Raw genomic sequence first — 12144 nt, 5'->3', positions numbered from 1 at the left:
GACTTACAAAATTTCCACCATACAGAAGTCTTATTATGAGCTTTCTGTCTGTGAGAGTGACTCCCCTGAAGAGGATAGGGTGTTGAGTCGAGAGAAGACTACTGTGGAGAACCCTATTGGCATGAAGGTGGCCCCTGAAACCTTTGATACCCCCGATAGATCTAAAGTACTGGGTCTGGGTGAGCGCAGGTCTCCAGGTAAGGCCAATATTAGGGTCCCAGGTAACAATAGTGATAAAGACATTTTTGACTGTTTTGCTGTCCAGGCATGCCAGGGCATACGGCAAGCGAGGACGTTGCCGATTTGTCCAAGGGGAGAATGTAGGGGAGAAGAGAAATCCTTCCCCTGCTTTTCTGTCTGTGACATCATTCAGCCCAGTAACAGGCTGGAGAGCGACCTGATTGGCTGGACACCGCAGTGCATCCTGGGAGGAGAGGGTGTGCCAGACTGTGAAGCTGTGTGTGTAGGCCCTGCTGAAGCTGTGTGTGGTAGGCCCTGCTGGATCTGTGAGTCTGCAGGAGTGCAGAAGAGAGGCTGTCTGACCCTGCCACGCTGCTAAAGCTTCAGAGGAGGAAAGTGCCATTTGAGAAGAGTTTCCACTGTGATCTGCCTCTGAGAGAGATTGCTGAATAAATCCCTTGAAGAGAGGATTTGCCACAGTACTGAGCCTAACAGGAAGACAGGCCTTGTGTAATTTTGCCTGCTACGTGGGAAGCTGCTATTTTCCAAGGGAAAAGGTACTCTGGGAAAGGTAGCGCTACCAGGGGAATAAGAGCTCTGGGGAAAGGGACATTGAAATTTGAACTGTGTGCTTTTAACCCTTCCAGACAAGTGGGACTGTGATACTATAACAACTGTGTTTGAACAGATAGTTAAAACCTAATAGGGATTTAGGTGGTGTCCCTTATATTCCCATACAGGCGTGACTTGTGTATTAGTTACTACTTTACAGTTTATATAAAGTTAAATATTGTTATCCGCAAAGTGTGTGTTTATTATTTCCTAGGGGATTCCTCTGAGGTAAGTTCCTCAGTGCTCCCTAGGTGGAGGCACTGCGCTGTGATTCCCAGTTCCCAGTACTTTTCGACTTGCAAAAGGGACTCAGGGCCCCTGAATTGCCAAGGAAGCTATTGTTTAAAGGGACAGTAACCAAAATAGCGTTACAGTAGGAATCGAAGTAACATCGTATTTGATCTAATTTAAAAAAAAAAAAAACCGTTGCATTTTCAAAGTCCACCAATTGACTCCATATAGGTTGTAGGAGGTCCCCCATAGGCTAAAACAGCAATTCGGCAGATTTTAGATGGCAAATGGTCGAGGTTGAATTTTTAAAGAGACAGTACATGATAAATTTCGATATTCAAATTTTCAAATAATTTTTCAAATTCAAATCAAATTTGGACTATTCCCTAGTAGACGTACACAAAAAATAGCTTGAAATTCGAATTTTCACTTAGACCCTTGATAAATCTGCCCCTACATGTAGTCATTACGAAATAACGTCTGACATAGTTGAACGAAGCATGGCTTTGTAATGGTAGGATTTTCGAAGCGAAAAATTTGGACATAAGTAAATCTGCCCCCATATTCGCTGCTCCTCATAAAGAACATTTCTCCAAACTGACACTTCCAGCTGTCTACGTATACACTGGTGCTAAGAAATGAGGAATAGTCCATCCAAAATCAATTACAATACACCATATGATATATGACAATAGGGAAAGTACCAAAAGAGGTTAAGCTAGTACAAGTAGGGGATCTGTTAACCGGAACAGGGGTTTTCTGGATAAGGGATCTTTCTGTAATTTGGATCTCCGTAGAATAGGTAAACTTAAAAATAATATAAATATTAAAGGAATTTTTATGGTGTCATTTTTATTTCTAAATTACAGTTTACACTGCAAATAATTCACTCTACAATGTAAAATTGCATTCCTAACCCAACAAGTGTATTTATAGTTGTAATATTGGTGTGTAGGTGCATCTCAGGTCATTTTGCCTGGTCATGTGCTTTCAGAAAGAGCCAGCACTTTAGGATGGAACTGCTTTCTGACAGGCTGTTGTTTCTCCTACTCAATGTAACTGAATGCGTCTCAGTGGGACCTGGATTTTACTATTGAGTGCTGTTCTTAGATCTACCAGGGAGCTGTTACCTTACCATTGTTCTGTTGTTAGGCTGATGGGGGGTGATCACTCAATCCAACTTGCAGTACAGCAGTAAATAGTGACTGAAGTTTGTCAGAGCACAAGTCACATGACTGAGGGCAACTGGGAAACTGACAATATGTCTACCCCATGTCAGATTTTGCAAAATGGATTTCAGTGCACTCTTAACTATTAAATGATGCATTTTGAAAAAAATTTGCCTCCAGTAATGATAAATATCTTATTTGGGATCAAGTACAAGTTAACATTTCAGTATTGCAGAGAAAAAGGAAATCATTTAAAGAAATTATATTATTTGATTAAAATGGAGTTTAAGACAAATGGTCTTCTGGTAATGTGGAGCTTTCTAGATAACGGGTTTCCGGGTAATGGATCCCATACCTGTATATAAAGTGAGACTAATGTCTACTAAACTACTTTATTTGTATCTCAAATTGTTTTAGATATATTTTTCTTAGGGCCCAGTATGGATTTTCCCTTTTGTGACTATATAAACTTTCTCTTGTTTAAAGTAAAGGTAATCTTCTGTATAAACGGCAGATATTGATGGACTTTCAGGGTATCATTTATAAGCAATCTCAGCTCAAGTGTTCCTATATGCAGACAGTGCCTATGTGATAAATTAGGACAATGTTCTGGCTCGCTTTAATATCAAACTGTGATATAATAGGAGAATGAAAATGTGAGTGCTTTTTTTGACACAGTACATTAAATTGCAATTATTTAACAAGCTCCCCTAATAAACCTTAAATATCAAGGTACTAGAAACAGCAAGTTTGGTATTGATTGAGTGGAAAGAGCTTTTTCTCGGGGTAATCGACCATATAAAGTTCACTTTTGGATAGTGGGAAATCAATTGATTGGAATAACTTAAAATGTAAAGCAGCCGGAAGAGCAGTAATTTAGAGACAGTTCAGTCAAAGACAGATAGTTGTCCTTAAATTACTTAAAGGAGAAGGAAAGCTCCGGAGGCATTTTATTGCCAATAGATTAGCTGCAATAGTGCAAGCCTAATTTATGCCTATTCCTAAATACCTAAATTATTCTGCAGAATGTTTTACCATACCTGAGTACAAAGCTCTAGAAGCTCTCTTTTTTTAGGATAGCAGCTGCCATATTAGCTTGGTGTGACTTTCTCCCTGTTAACTCATAGCTCTGGGCTCAGATTACAGCAGAGAAGGGAGGGAGGGAAGAGGAGCAAAATGAGCATGCTCAAGCCCAGGGCAAGGAGATTTAAGATGAAAACAGGAAGTCTGATACAGAAGCCCATGAGTACACAATAGAAGGAAAGAAATGCTGTGTTTCTTTTGAGGACTCTGAGCAGCATTACTTTGAGGGGTTACTGGTGTATTTATATAGACCTTTCTGATAAAGCTTACTTAGATTAAGGACTCATTTACAAATACAAGCACAAGGGCAAAGAAAAAAATAATATACAAATACAACTTTATTATCTTCTTGTAATACTAGTACCCATATCCTTGTTCTTTTTTCTTATTCAATGACTACACTATAAGTAAGGTTGCCACCTTTGTGGGTGGTTAAGCAAAAACAAAGGGGGTGGGGCAGATAGCATTGGGGGTGGAGCAGTGATGACACAATGCAGTAGGTGGAGTTGTGACGTTTATCATTTCGGTCAAAGCTGAACAGGAGGCAACCCTACCTATAAGTACATTAAACCCTAATAATTTCCATTTTTTGGAGCTTGTTACTATATTTCCCACGAAATTCTAAAAACGTGAAAAATTTGCGAAAAATTTGTGAGACTCGAAAATTGATGCCAGAGCCAATTTTGACACTTGCATCAATTTTAACGCTGGCATTAAAGTCAATGGGCGTCCAAATAGTGTTGACACACTGCAATTTTTATGCGATCGACATTTCAAATGCTCGTCCAAAATTGTGTGGGGGAGTTTCGCAAATGTATTCACCAGCCGCAAAATGAGGAAATTCGCCGCGAATTTGCACCAGGCGAATTTATTCGCCCATCGCTAGTCGCTGCACTGCCACCCAAAGTTATCAGTCTAATATAAGTTGTTCATGGGTGATAGAATACATTTGTGGCGTTATCTTAGGATGGATTTCTGTAGTCATAATATTTGTGTGCTCCTGTTAAAGCCTAGAAACAGTCACTATCCCTTCTGCAACTGATTGTAGAAAAATGCAACGGGACAGATATAGATCCTTAACAACTTATATGGGTGATTTTATAAAAATGTAATTTATATTTGACATGACTGTTGCATGGATTAACTGTTCTTGCTCAGATCTTCAGGAGACCAGATTATCAGTTTTATGGACTGAGGTTTGTCAGAGAGTTTGCAATGTGCTGTAGTTGGAATATTTCATGTACATGATGGAATATGGGATGATGGAAACTAGTGTTTTTATCTTTACTTTTCCCAAAACTTGCTATCGCGGTTCTTTTAAGCGATGATTTAGGCTAGTGACACACATTAAGATTTGGGGAGATTTCATCGCCCGGCGACAAATCACCTCTTCTTCAGGCAACTAATCTCCACGAACAGCCTCCCCGCTGGCTAGAATGTAAATCGCCAGCGGGATGGCACTCGGAATGATTTGTTACACGAAGTTTCCTTGTGCGGTATTCTGTGATTGAATGGCTGCCCCCATGGATACACAGCAGCTTGTTTATATAAACTATAGTAGGTCTTATCTGTTATCTACTGTGTATCCTGTGCTTGAATGGCTGCACCCATGGCTACACAGCAGCTTGTTTATATAAACTATAGTAGTACTTATCTGTTATCTACTGTGTATCCTGTGCTTGAATGGCTGCCCCCATGGCTACACAGCAGCTTGTTTATATAAACTATAGTAGTACTTATCTGTTATCTACTGTGTATCCTGTGCTTAAATGGCTGCCCCCATGGCTACACAGCAGCTTGTTTATATAAACTATAGTAGTACTTATCTGTTATCTACTGTGTATCTTGTGCTTAAATGGCTGCCCCCATGGCTACACAGCAGCTTGTTTATATAAACTATAGTAGTACTTATCTGTTATCTACTGTGTATCCTGTGCTTGAATGGCTGCCCCCATGGCTACACAGCAGCTTGTTTATATAAACTATAGTAGTACTTATCTGTTATCTACTGTGTATCCTGTGCTTAAATGGCTGCCCCCATGGCTACACAGCAGCTTGTTTATATAAACTATAGTAGTACTTATCTGTTATCTACTGTGTATCCTGTGCTTGAATGGCTGCCCCCAATGGCTACACAGCAGCTTGTTTATATAAACTATAGTAGTACTTATCTGTTATCTACTGTGTATCCTGTGCTTGAATGGCTGCCCCCATGGCTACACAGCAGCTTGTTTATATAAACTATAGTAGTACTTACCTGTTATCTACTGTGTATTCTGTGCTTGAATGGCTGCCCCCATGGCTACACAGCAGCTTATTTATATAAACAACAGTAGTGTTTCTGAAGCAAACACAGCAGTTTTACTAGTGCAGGGCAACACTGCATTATATTTTTATTACTTTAAAACAATATTATTTTTTGATGTGACTGTTCGTTTAACAGCAGGGCTCAATTATGCACATGTCTGTAAACCTAAACAGTAAATCAACTGACTAGTTAAAGGCCAAGATGAAAATAGTATTTGGTCTTGATTAAAAATGTTCTTGCAGATCAAATTACTTTAATCAATTTTTATCTTCTCACCTGCATTTTTCCACTACAAAATCCGGAAACTCAAACCTGCCGAGATCCATTCAAACCACTGGGCAATGCATTGTTTGTCTGAATGGAAATCTTTTTTTCAATCCTCTGATTCAACAATTCTTAAAATTTCTTAATCTTAATTCTTAAAAAGTTCTCAATTGGTTTTACCATTTAATTAAGGGGCAGATTTATCAAGGGTCGAATTCCGAATTTGAAAAACTTCGAAATTCAAATTCAAAAAGACCAACCGAAGTTAGATCAAAGTTTTTTTTGGCCGAATAGGTTTGTTTTGGATCGAACTCAAATTGTACGAATCGAATTAATAGCGCAAAAAACCCAATTGACTCCAAATAGGTTCTTTGAGGTCCCCCATAGGCTAAAACAGCAATTTGGCAGGTTTTAGATGGCGAATGGTCAAAGTCGAATTTTTAAAGAGACAGTACATGATAAATTTCGAAATTCGAATTTACGTTTTTTTTTCAAATTTGAATCCAATTTGGACTATTCCCTAGTCGAAGTACACAAAAATTTAGTTCAAAATTTTAATTTTTTAAATTCGACCTTTGATAAATCTGCCCCTTAATGTAACCCAACCCCTAGGCATATTTTCAAGTTATTTATAAAAGTTTAGAAATTTAGAGAATGAAACTACATTTACATGTGTGCTTTCCAAAAACATTTTTTGTGACTTTTTTTTTATAAAATCGGAATTTTAAAAAATCAAGCATTTATCAAACCCGAGGATGGAAAAGTCCGAATCAAAAAATCGGGCATCTCAGACCTGTCGACGTTGCATATAAGTCAATGGGAGAAGTCCCATTGATTTTTGATGTGCGCTGGGTTTTGTGCAATACCCCAAAGTTTTCGGAATTTTCAGCAAAAATCAAATTTTTCGGGTGAAAATTCAGAAAAAATTTTGAAAATCTGATGAAAAGTCAGAAAAAACTGTGTAACTTGGATTTTTTTCCGCAAAGAAAATTTTTGGGAAAATGTAATAATAAATATGCGCAAAAACCCCAAGCGGATTTGATTGGAGTTTGTAGAGGAAAATATTGAGATAAATTCGTACTTTGATAAATAACCCCCAAAATGTCAACAATAAAAGTTCAAGTGACAAATTATAAGCACACAACCATAAAAAATGAAAGAAACATTTTGCAACATTTCCCTCAACATTTAAAAAGTCAAGTAGAATGTTTCAAATTTTTATAAAATTCTTGGTTTTCAGGTTGAAAATAATTTTATGATGACAGATTTTCCCGTAGTACTTACTATTGCAGGTCCGGTTGTATTTCTGACTCTCCTGTGAATACCCTTTCAGTTGACACTGGAACCGTTGTTGCCAAAATTCCTGGAACCATGGGTTTCGGAGATTGTTTTCTGGCCGTAGCTGCAGGTAATAATCATCAAACCATTTCACATCAGGAGACTGCAGCTTGATTGTGATTCCACCAACCGCTTCACGCTGATAACCGTCTGTCACATCGTTCCTGTCTGCCCAGCCGTCACTGCAGAGATAAATCAAATGATACATTTTTCTGTGTTGGCTTTCACTACAAAAAAAACTCAATCGGTATCCGCTGAGCATTTTTATTACAACAACTGAATTGAAATTCAGAGATTCATACTTTTTGTTTGCTTTTCTTGTGACATTGATGTTCTGTTATTATCTAACTAAAGCATGTTTATAGAATTCAGAGAGATGAGGCACACGTTTTACTAATGAAAGACTTGTCGGTGGGTAGATTATTTTATCATTTATCAAGCCACAGTGATTTATTAGAGAAGAAAAATAATTCCCTGCACCTCTTTATTTAACCCCCACCCTTTAAACTAATGTTCATTACCAAAACAGTTGGGTTATCAGAAACTTTGTTTTTAAAGTTTAAACTGGAACAACACGCAAATATTTGTGCTAATACATTATAAAAGTCATTAACTAAATAAAACAAACATATAAAAAACAAAATCTGCGAACAGGAAAAATATTCTACATTTTTCAACATACTACTGCAAAAAAGATACAGTTTGGCAAACATTTTAAAAACACGTTTAGTTAGACCCTAAAAATACATTTTACCTTTCTGCAAACTTTCTAATATTTCTACTAATAATATATTTGAAAAAAGTAATTTTGCAAAAGAAAAAAAACACAAAACACCTTCAATTAGACTTTAAAATCCTATCCTAAAAATGCCATTTACTTTTCTTCCTTTGCCGAATTTTTTAAAACTTCAATTTGCATATTTAGGAGGTTATTTACTAAACTCCGAATGCAAAAATCACAAAAAATGTGTGATTTTTTTTCATAAAATCAGAATTTTAAAAAATCACAAATTTTTCAGAATTTATTAAACCCAGAGGATGGAAAAGTACAAATCTGAAAATCCAGCATCAAAGACCTGTCGAGGTTGCATTTAAGACAATGGGAGAAGTCGCAATGATTTTTTGATGTGCGCTGGGTTTCGTGCAATACCCCAAAGTTTTCAGAGTTTTCGGGCAAAGATCTGAGTTTTTGAGTGAAAAAGCCGAAAAAATAGTGCAAATCGGATGAAAAATCCGAAAAAATCGTGAAAACTTGATTTCTTCCCGCAAAGAAAAATTTCGGGACAATTTAATAATAAATAAGAGCGAAAAAAACCTGAGCGGATTTGATCGGAGTTTGTAGCAGAAAATATTGAGATAAATTCAGACTTTGTTAAATAACCCCCTAAAAGTCAGAATTTTGAAAAAAAAAAGCATACAAAATACCTTCAAAAGGAATTGCATAATTTATTACACATCTGACTTGTTTTTAAAAATGTCTTTATTTTGCAACCTGCCACACAAAATATCTTCAATTAGGCCCTTAAATTATGTCTTAAAAATGTTGTATTCTGTTATTTTTCTCAAATATTGTCAACTTTTAAATTGCATATTACAAGTTTGCAAAAAAAAAAACCAAAATAAAACAAAATACCTTCAAGCAGGCCTTGCACATACAGTATTCTAAAATGTCTACTAATGGCTTATATAATGTCTTGAGTTTCCAAACACCCTCCCCCACAAAATATCTTCATTTGTTCCCTTAAAATCCTGCTTGTTTTTTTTTACCTTTTCTTCTTTCTCAAAACTTTCTCAAATTTTGTTTTTTTTGCAAATTAAAAAAAATAACTTCATATTTAAAGATTTACTTTAAACTAATTATAGTTATTTTTAAAATATATATTTTATTTAATGAATGGTAGGTTACAGAATTAAAGCTATTCTCTTCTTTTTTTTTTACATATTTTTTTTATCAAGCTTCTGTCTACAGGAACACAATGGTAAAATGTTTAGTATAAAAGAATAACATTAGTATTTGAATGTGTATCACAGAATGTGTCCTTTTAATTTCCTCCTTTGCCTCTCAACTCCGTTAGGAGCATTTAGGTAGTTTCAATCCAGGGTAGGACTGGGCTGGTGGGACCCCATGATAAAACCCGGTGACTCGACAGCCCTCGTGAACACCACCGGCCCAGATCCGTTCAAACGTGGCTTGCAGAGTTGCTTCCCTCTGCCCGAACGCAGCACAAATCAGTACGTGAGTGTGAAGAAGGTACGCGTAGAGGGTAAGGGGAGACAGAGGGGGATTTGCCTCCAGCCCGACGCTGTTCAATGCAACTACAACAACTACATCATTACTATGAGATGTGTCTTTCATTGCTCAGTATGGCACTTGGTATAACTGAATCAATGATGGCCAACACACACCTGGATATTGAGAATACATAATAAAAGCTATTAAATTAAATGTGCCACATGGTATAATGAATTGAGTGAAGGCAAAACACACCTCTATATATATATATATATATATATATATATATATATATATATATATATATATATATATATATATATATATATATATATATATATATATATATATAGAGAGAGAGAGAGAGAGAGAGAGAGATTGAACTGCTAAAGCACCAGAAATGCTCCTGGTGGGCCCCAGACATAGTTGTCCACAGTTGTCCACAGTTGTTCCATCAACCTTTTCCTATTTCCGATGCCTATTACATTTAGCACCATCTCCATCAGAGAATCTAAGAAATCAGGTCCTCCGGTTGACCTTAGGAGACCCCGTCTGACACTGTATAAAAGTTAACTTTGCACCAATACAAAAATATTCAATTCTCTTGCTCAGAAAAGTACAATGAAATAACCATACAGACATAGGAAACACTGCTGCCAACTCTTAAATCCAAATAGCAAATTATTCCATAAACACTTTTTTCTGCTGAACAAAATTGCCTTTTTTGTTTCAATTTGTTCGACAATAAACTCCTCGGCTGAAATTAAAATACGATGCACATTGCCAGCATGCGGAACGTCTGTGCTCGTAGCAGACAGCAAGCGACGCAATTTTGAAATTTTTCCTATTTTATGTCGATAGACACAATAGCTTAGAGTCATTCCATTACTGGAGGCCAAATGAACTAGCTGGAGATAGATTGAATTGTGCTAAGCAACAAACGCTCTATTCTAAAGGAAAACTACAGATAATAATAATGTGAAGACAGACAAAAGATATGAATCAGTCATGTAGGATGTTTTATTAAGATTATAGGTGTAAGCTGATTGGGTGCACAGTGGTAAGCAGCGCTAAGGTCTAGGATTGGATTCTGTCAACAATAAGATTTGTATGTTCTCCCCTGTGTTGGCAAATGAGGAAAATTTGGCTTCTGATGCAATTGGTCCTAGAGTTTTGTTTAGGAACCTATAATAGGGGCCAGAGAGTGGTAGGAATGATTAAATATCCTTTCTGATGCATTAAGGGACATGTTGATGCTACAGGATACAAAATATCCTTCCAGTACACCGAGAGGTGTAGGGAACTGTGTTGTAGAAGTTTCTCTCTTCCATTACTTTCTTTCATTTAACTCATGCTGGGGAACTGTGACAATAGCTTAGAAATCCCTCCAAGGTGCATTTGAGAGTTTCTGTTCCATTAGAGGAACCCGTTGAATTATTCAACTTAGTTTGAGGGGTTTTCTGGTTGGGTTTTTTTTAATGAGAAAGATGAAAAACCAGCTTGGTGCTGTGAGATATCAACCCAGGTGTATGTTAGAGGATAGAGGGACAAGTGAATGGCCTATTACTCATAGTTCTCCACTAGGCTAATTACATATAATTTTAGGAGACTAATTCCCAGGAGAAGTTCCCACAAAGGGCACAGAGCTGGGCTTCAAGATACTCTTGGTCACTATATTCTCCAGCTTCCAGACTATCTCCAAAACTCTCTTTTCATAGCACAAGAGTAAATACAATATTGTTGAAATCACGGAGGGACCAGAAAGCATAACTTTTTGGGCCAACAAGGGCAGTAGACGCGCCTCTCCTCGATTATTTCTACAGTATTGAACTCTTGGTCACTGTTGTGCTTTTACACTTTTTGGGGCCAATGTGTATGCTCACAATAAATATATATCTATATATACTGTAAGATATGGGTGTAAAAAGGGCACAATATTGTGTGTATTTCATCAGTGTTAGACTGATGAAATGAAAACTCCAGGGAAAGTCTGTATTGCTGCAGCTAGTAAGGCTGTGTAATTGTGTTCCGGCTTTGGAAAAGCTGGGTAATGGGTCCCTGGAGTGAATGGAAGAGAGAGGGCTTCCATTCCATGCTCCAGTAAGTGTTTTGCAGCTACCTAATTAGAGGTAGTTGGCTAATTATGTTGTAGTTAAAAGCAGGTGAGAGACAACACCTCAGAGCTTTCCCCTTGAGACCTTCTTGAGTGGAGGAGGGCGAGGGGCCGTGTAAACCTCTTTGAGTGGAGGGAGAAGATGGGCTTGTGTGCAGCTGGGAAGAGAGAGTGATCCCCCTGTGTCAATGTGTTGGAGAGAGCTCCTAAAGCACTGGAGAGTGAGAGAGAAACCCCTCCCAGGAGACAAGAGTGTCTTGAGTGTACTCCAGAGAGTATATTGGGACTTGTGTCCAGGGAAGTCTGTAAGAGCTGGAAAACTGCAATTTAAACATGAAAGGTGCTGTCAGTTTCCATTTTCTGTGCTGAAAACTGTGCCGTAGCTATGGATTTCACTATCTAAAGCTCACAAGTTCAGGAAAAGTTCCCACAAAAGGCCACAGGGCTGCGGTTTCCCTTGGTCACTAACCAGATACTCTTGGACACTATATAATATACTGTAGCTTCCATCTATCTCCAAAATGCTCACACAACAGAGAATTAGTGATAGGCGAACCTGTGCCGTTTTGCATCAGCGAAAAGTCGCAAATTTAACAAAAATATTTTGAAACGG

General features: G+C 37.5%; 1 protein-coding gene across 6 annotated transcripts in view; it reads right to left on the bottom strand.

The window, feature by feature from the left end:
- The window catches only part of LOC108710022 (metabotropic glutamate receptor 5), a 173323-nt gene that overhangs the window by 46812 nt on the left and 114367 nt on the right, over nucleotides 1-12144 (bottom strand). For all 6 annotated transcript variants that reach the window (XM_041584590.1, XM_041584593.1, XM_018250364.2 and 3 more), the window contains exon 4: nucleotides 7132-7367. In XM_041584590.1, coding sequence (XP_041440524.1) covers nucleotides 7132-7367 — 236 coding nt within the window. The remainder of the gene's footprint in view (nucleotides 1-7131; nucleotides 7368-12144) is intronic.

This window comes from Xenopus laevis, chromosome 2S, assembly GCF_017654675.1.
Source record: "Xenopus laevis strain J_2021 chromosome 2S, Xenopus_laevis_v10.1, whole genome shotgun sequence".
Taxonomy (NCBI): domain Eukaryota; kingdom Metazoa; phylum Chordata; class Amphibia; order Anura; family Pipidae; genus Xenopus; species Xenopus laevis.
Note: the sequence above shows the minus strand (reverse complement) of the source record. Positions and strands in the feature narration are given on the sequence as shown.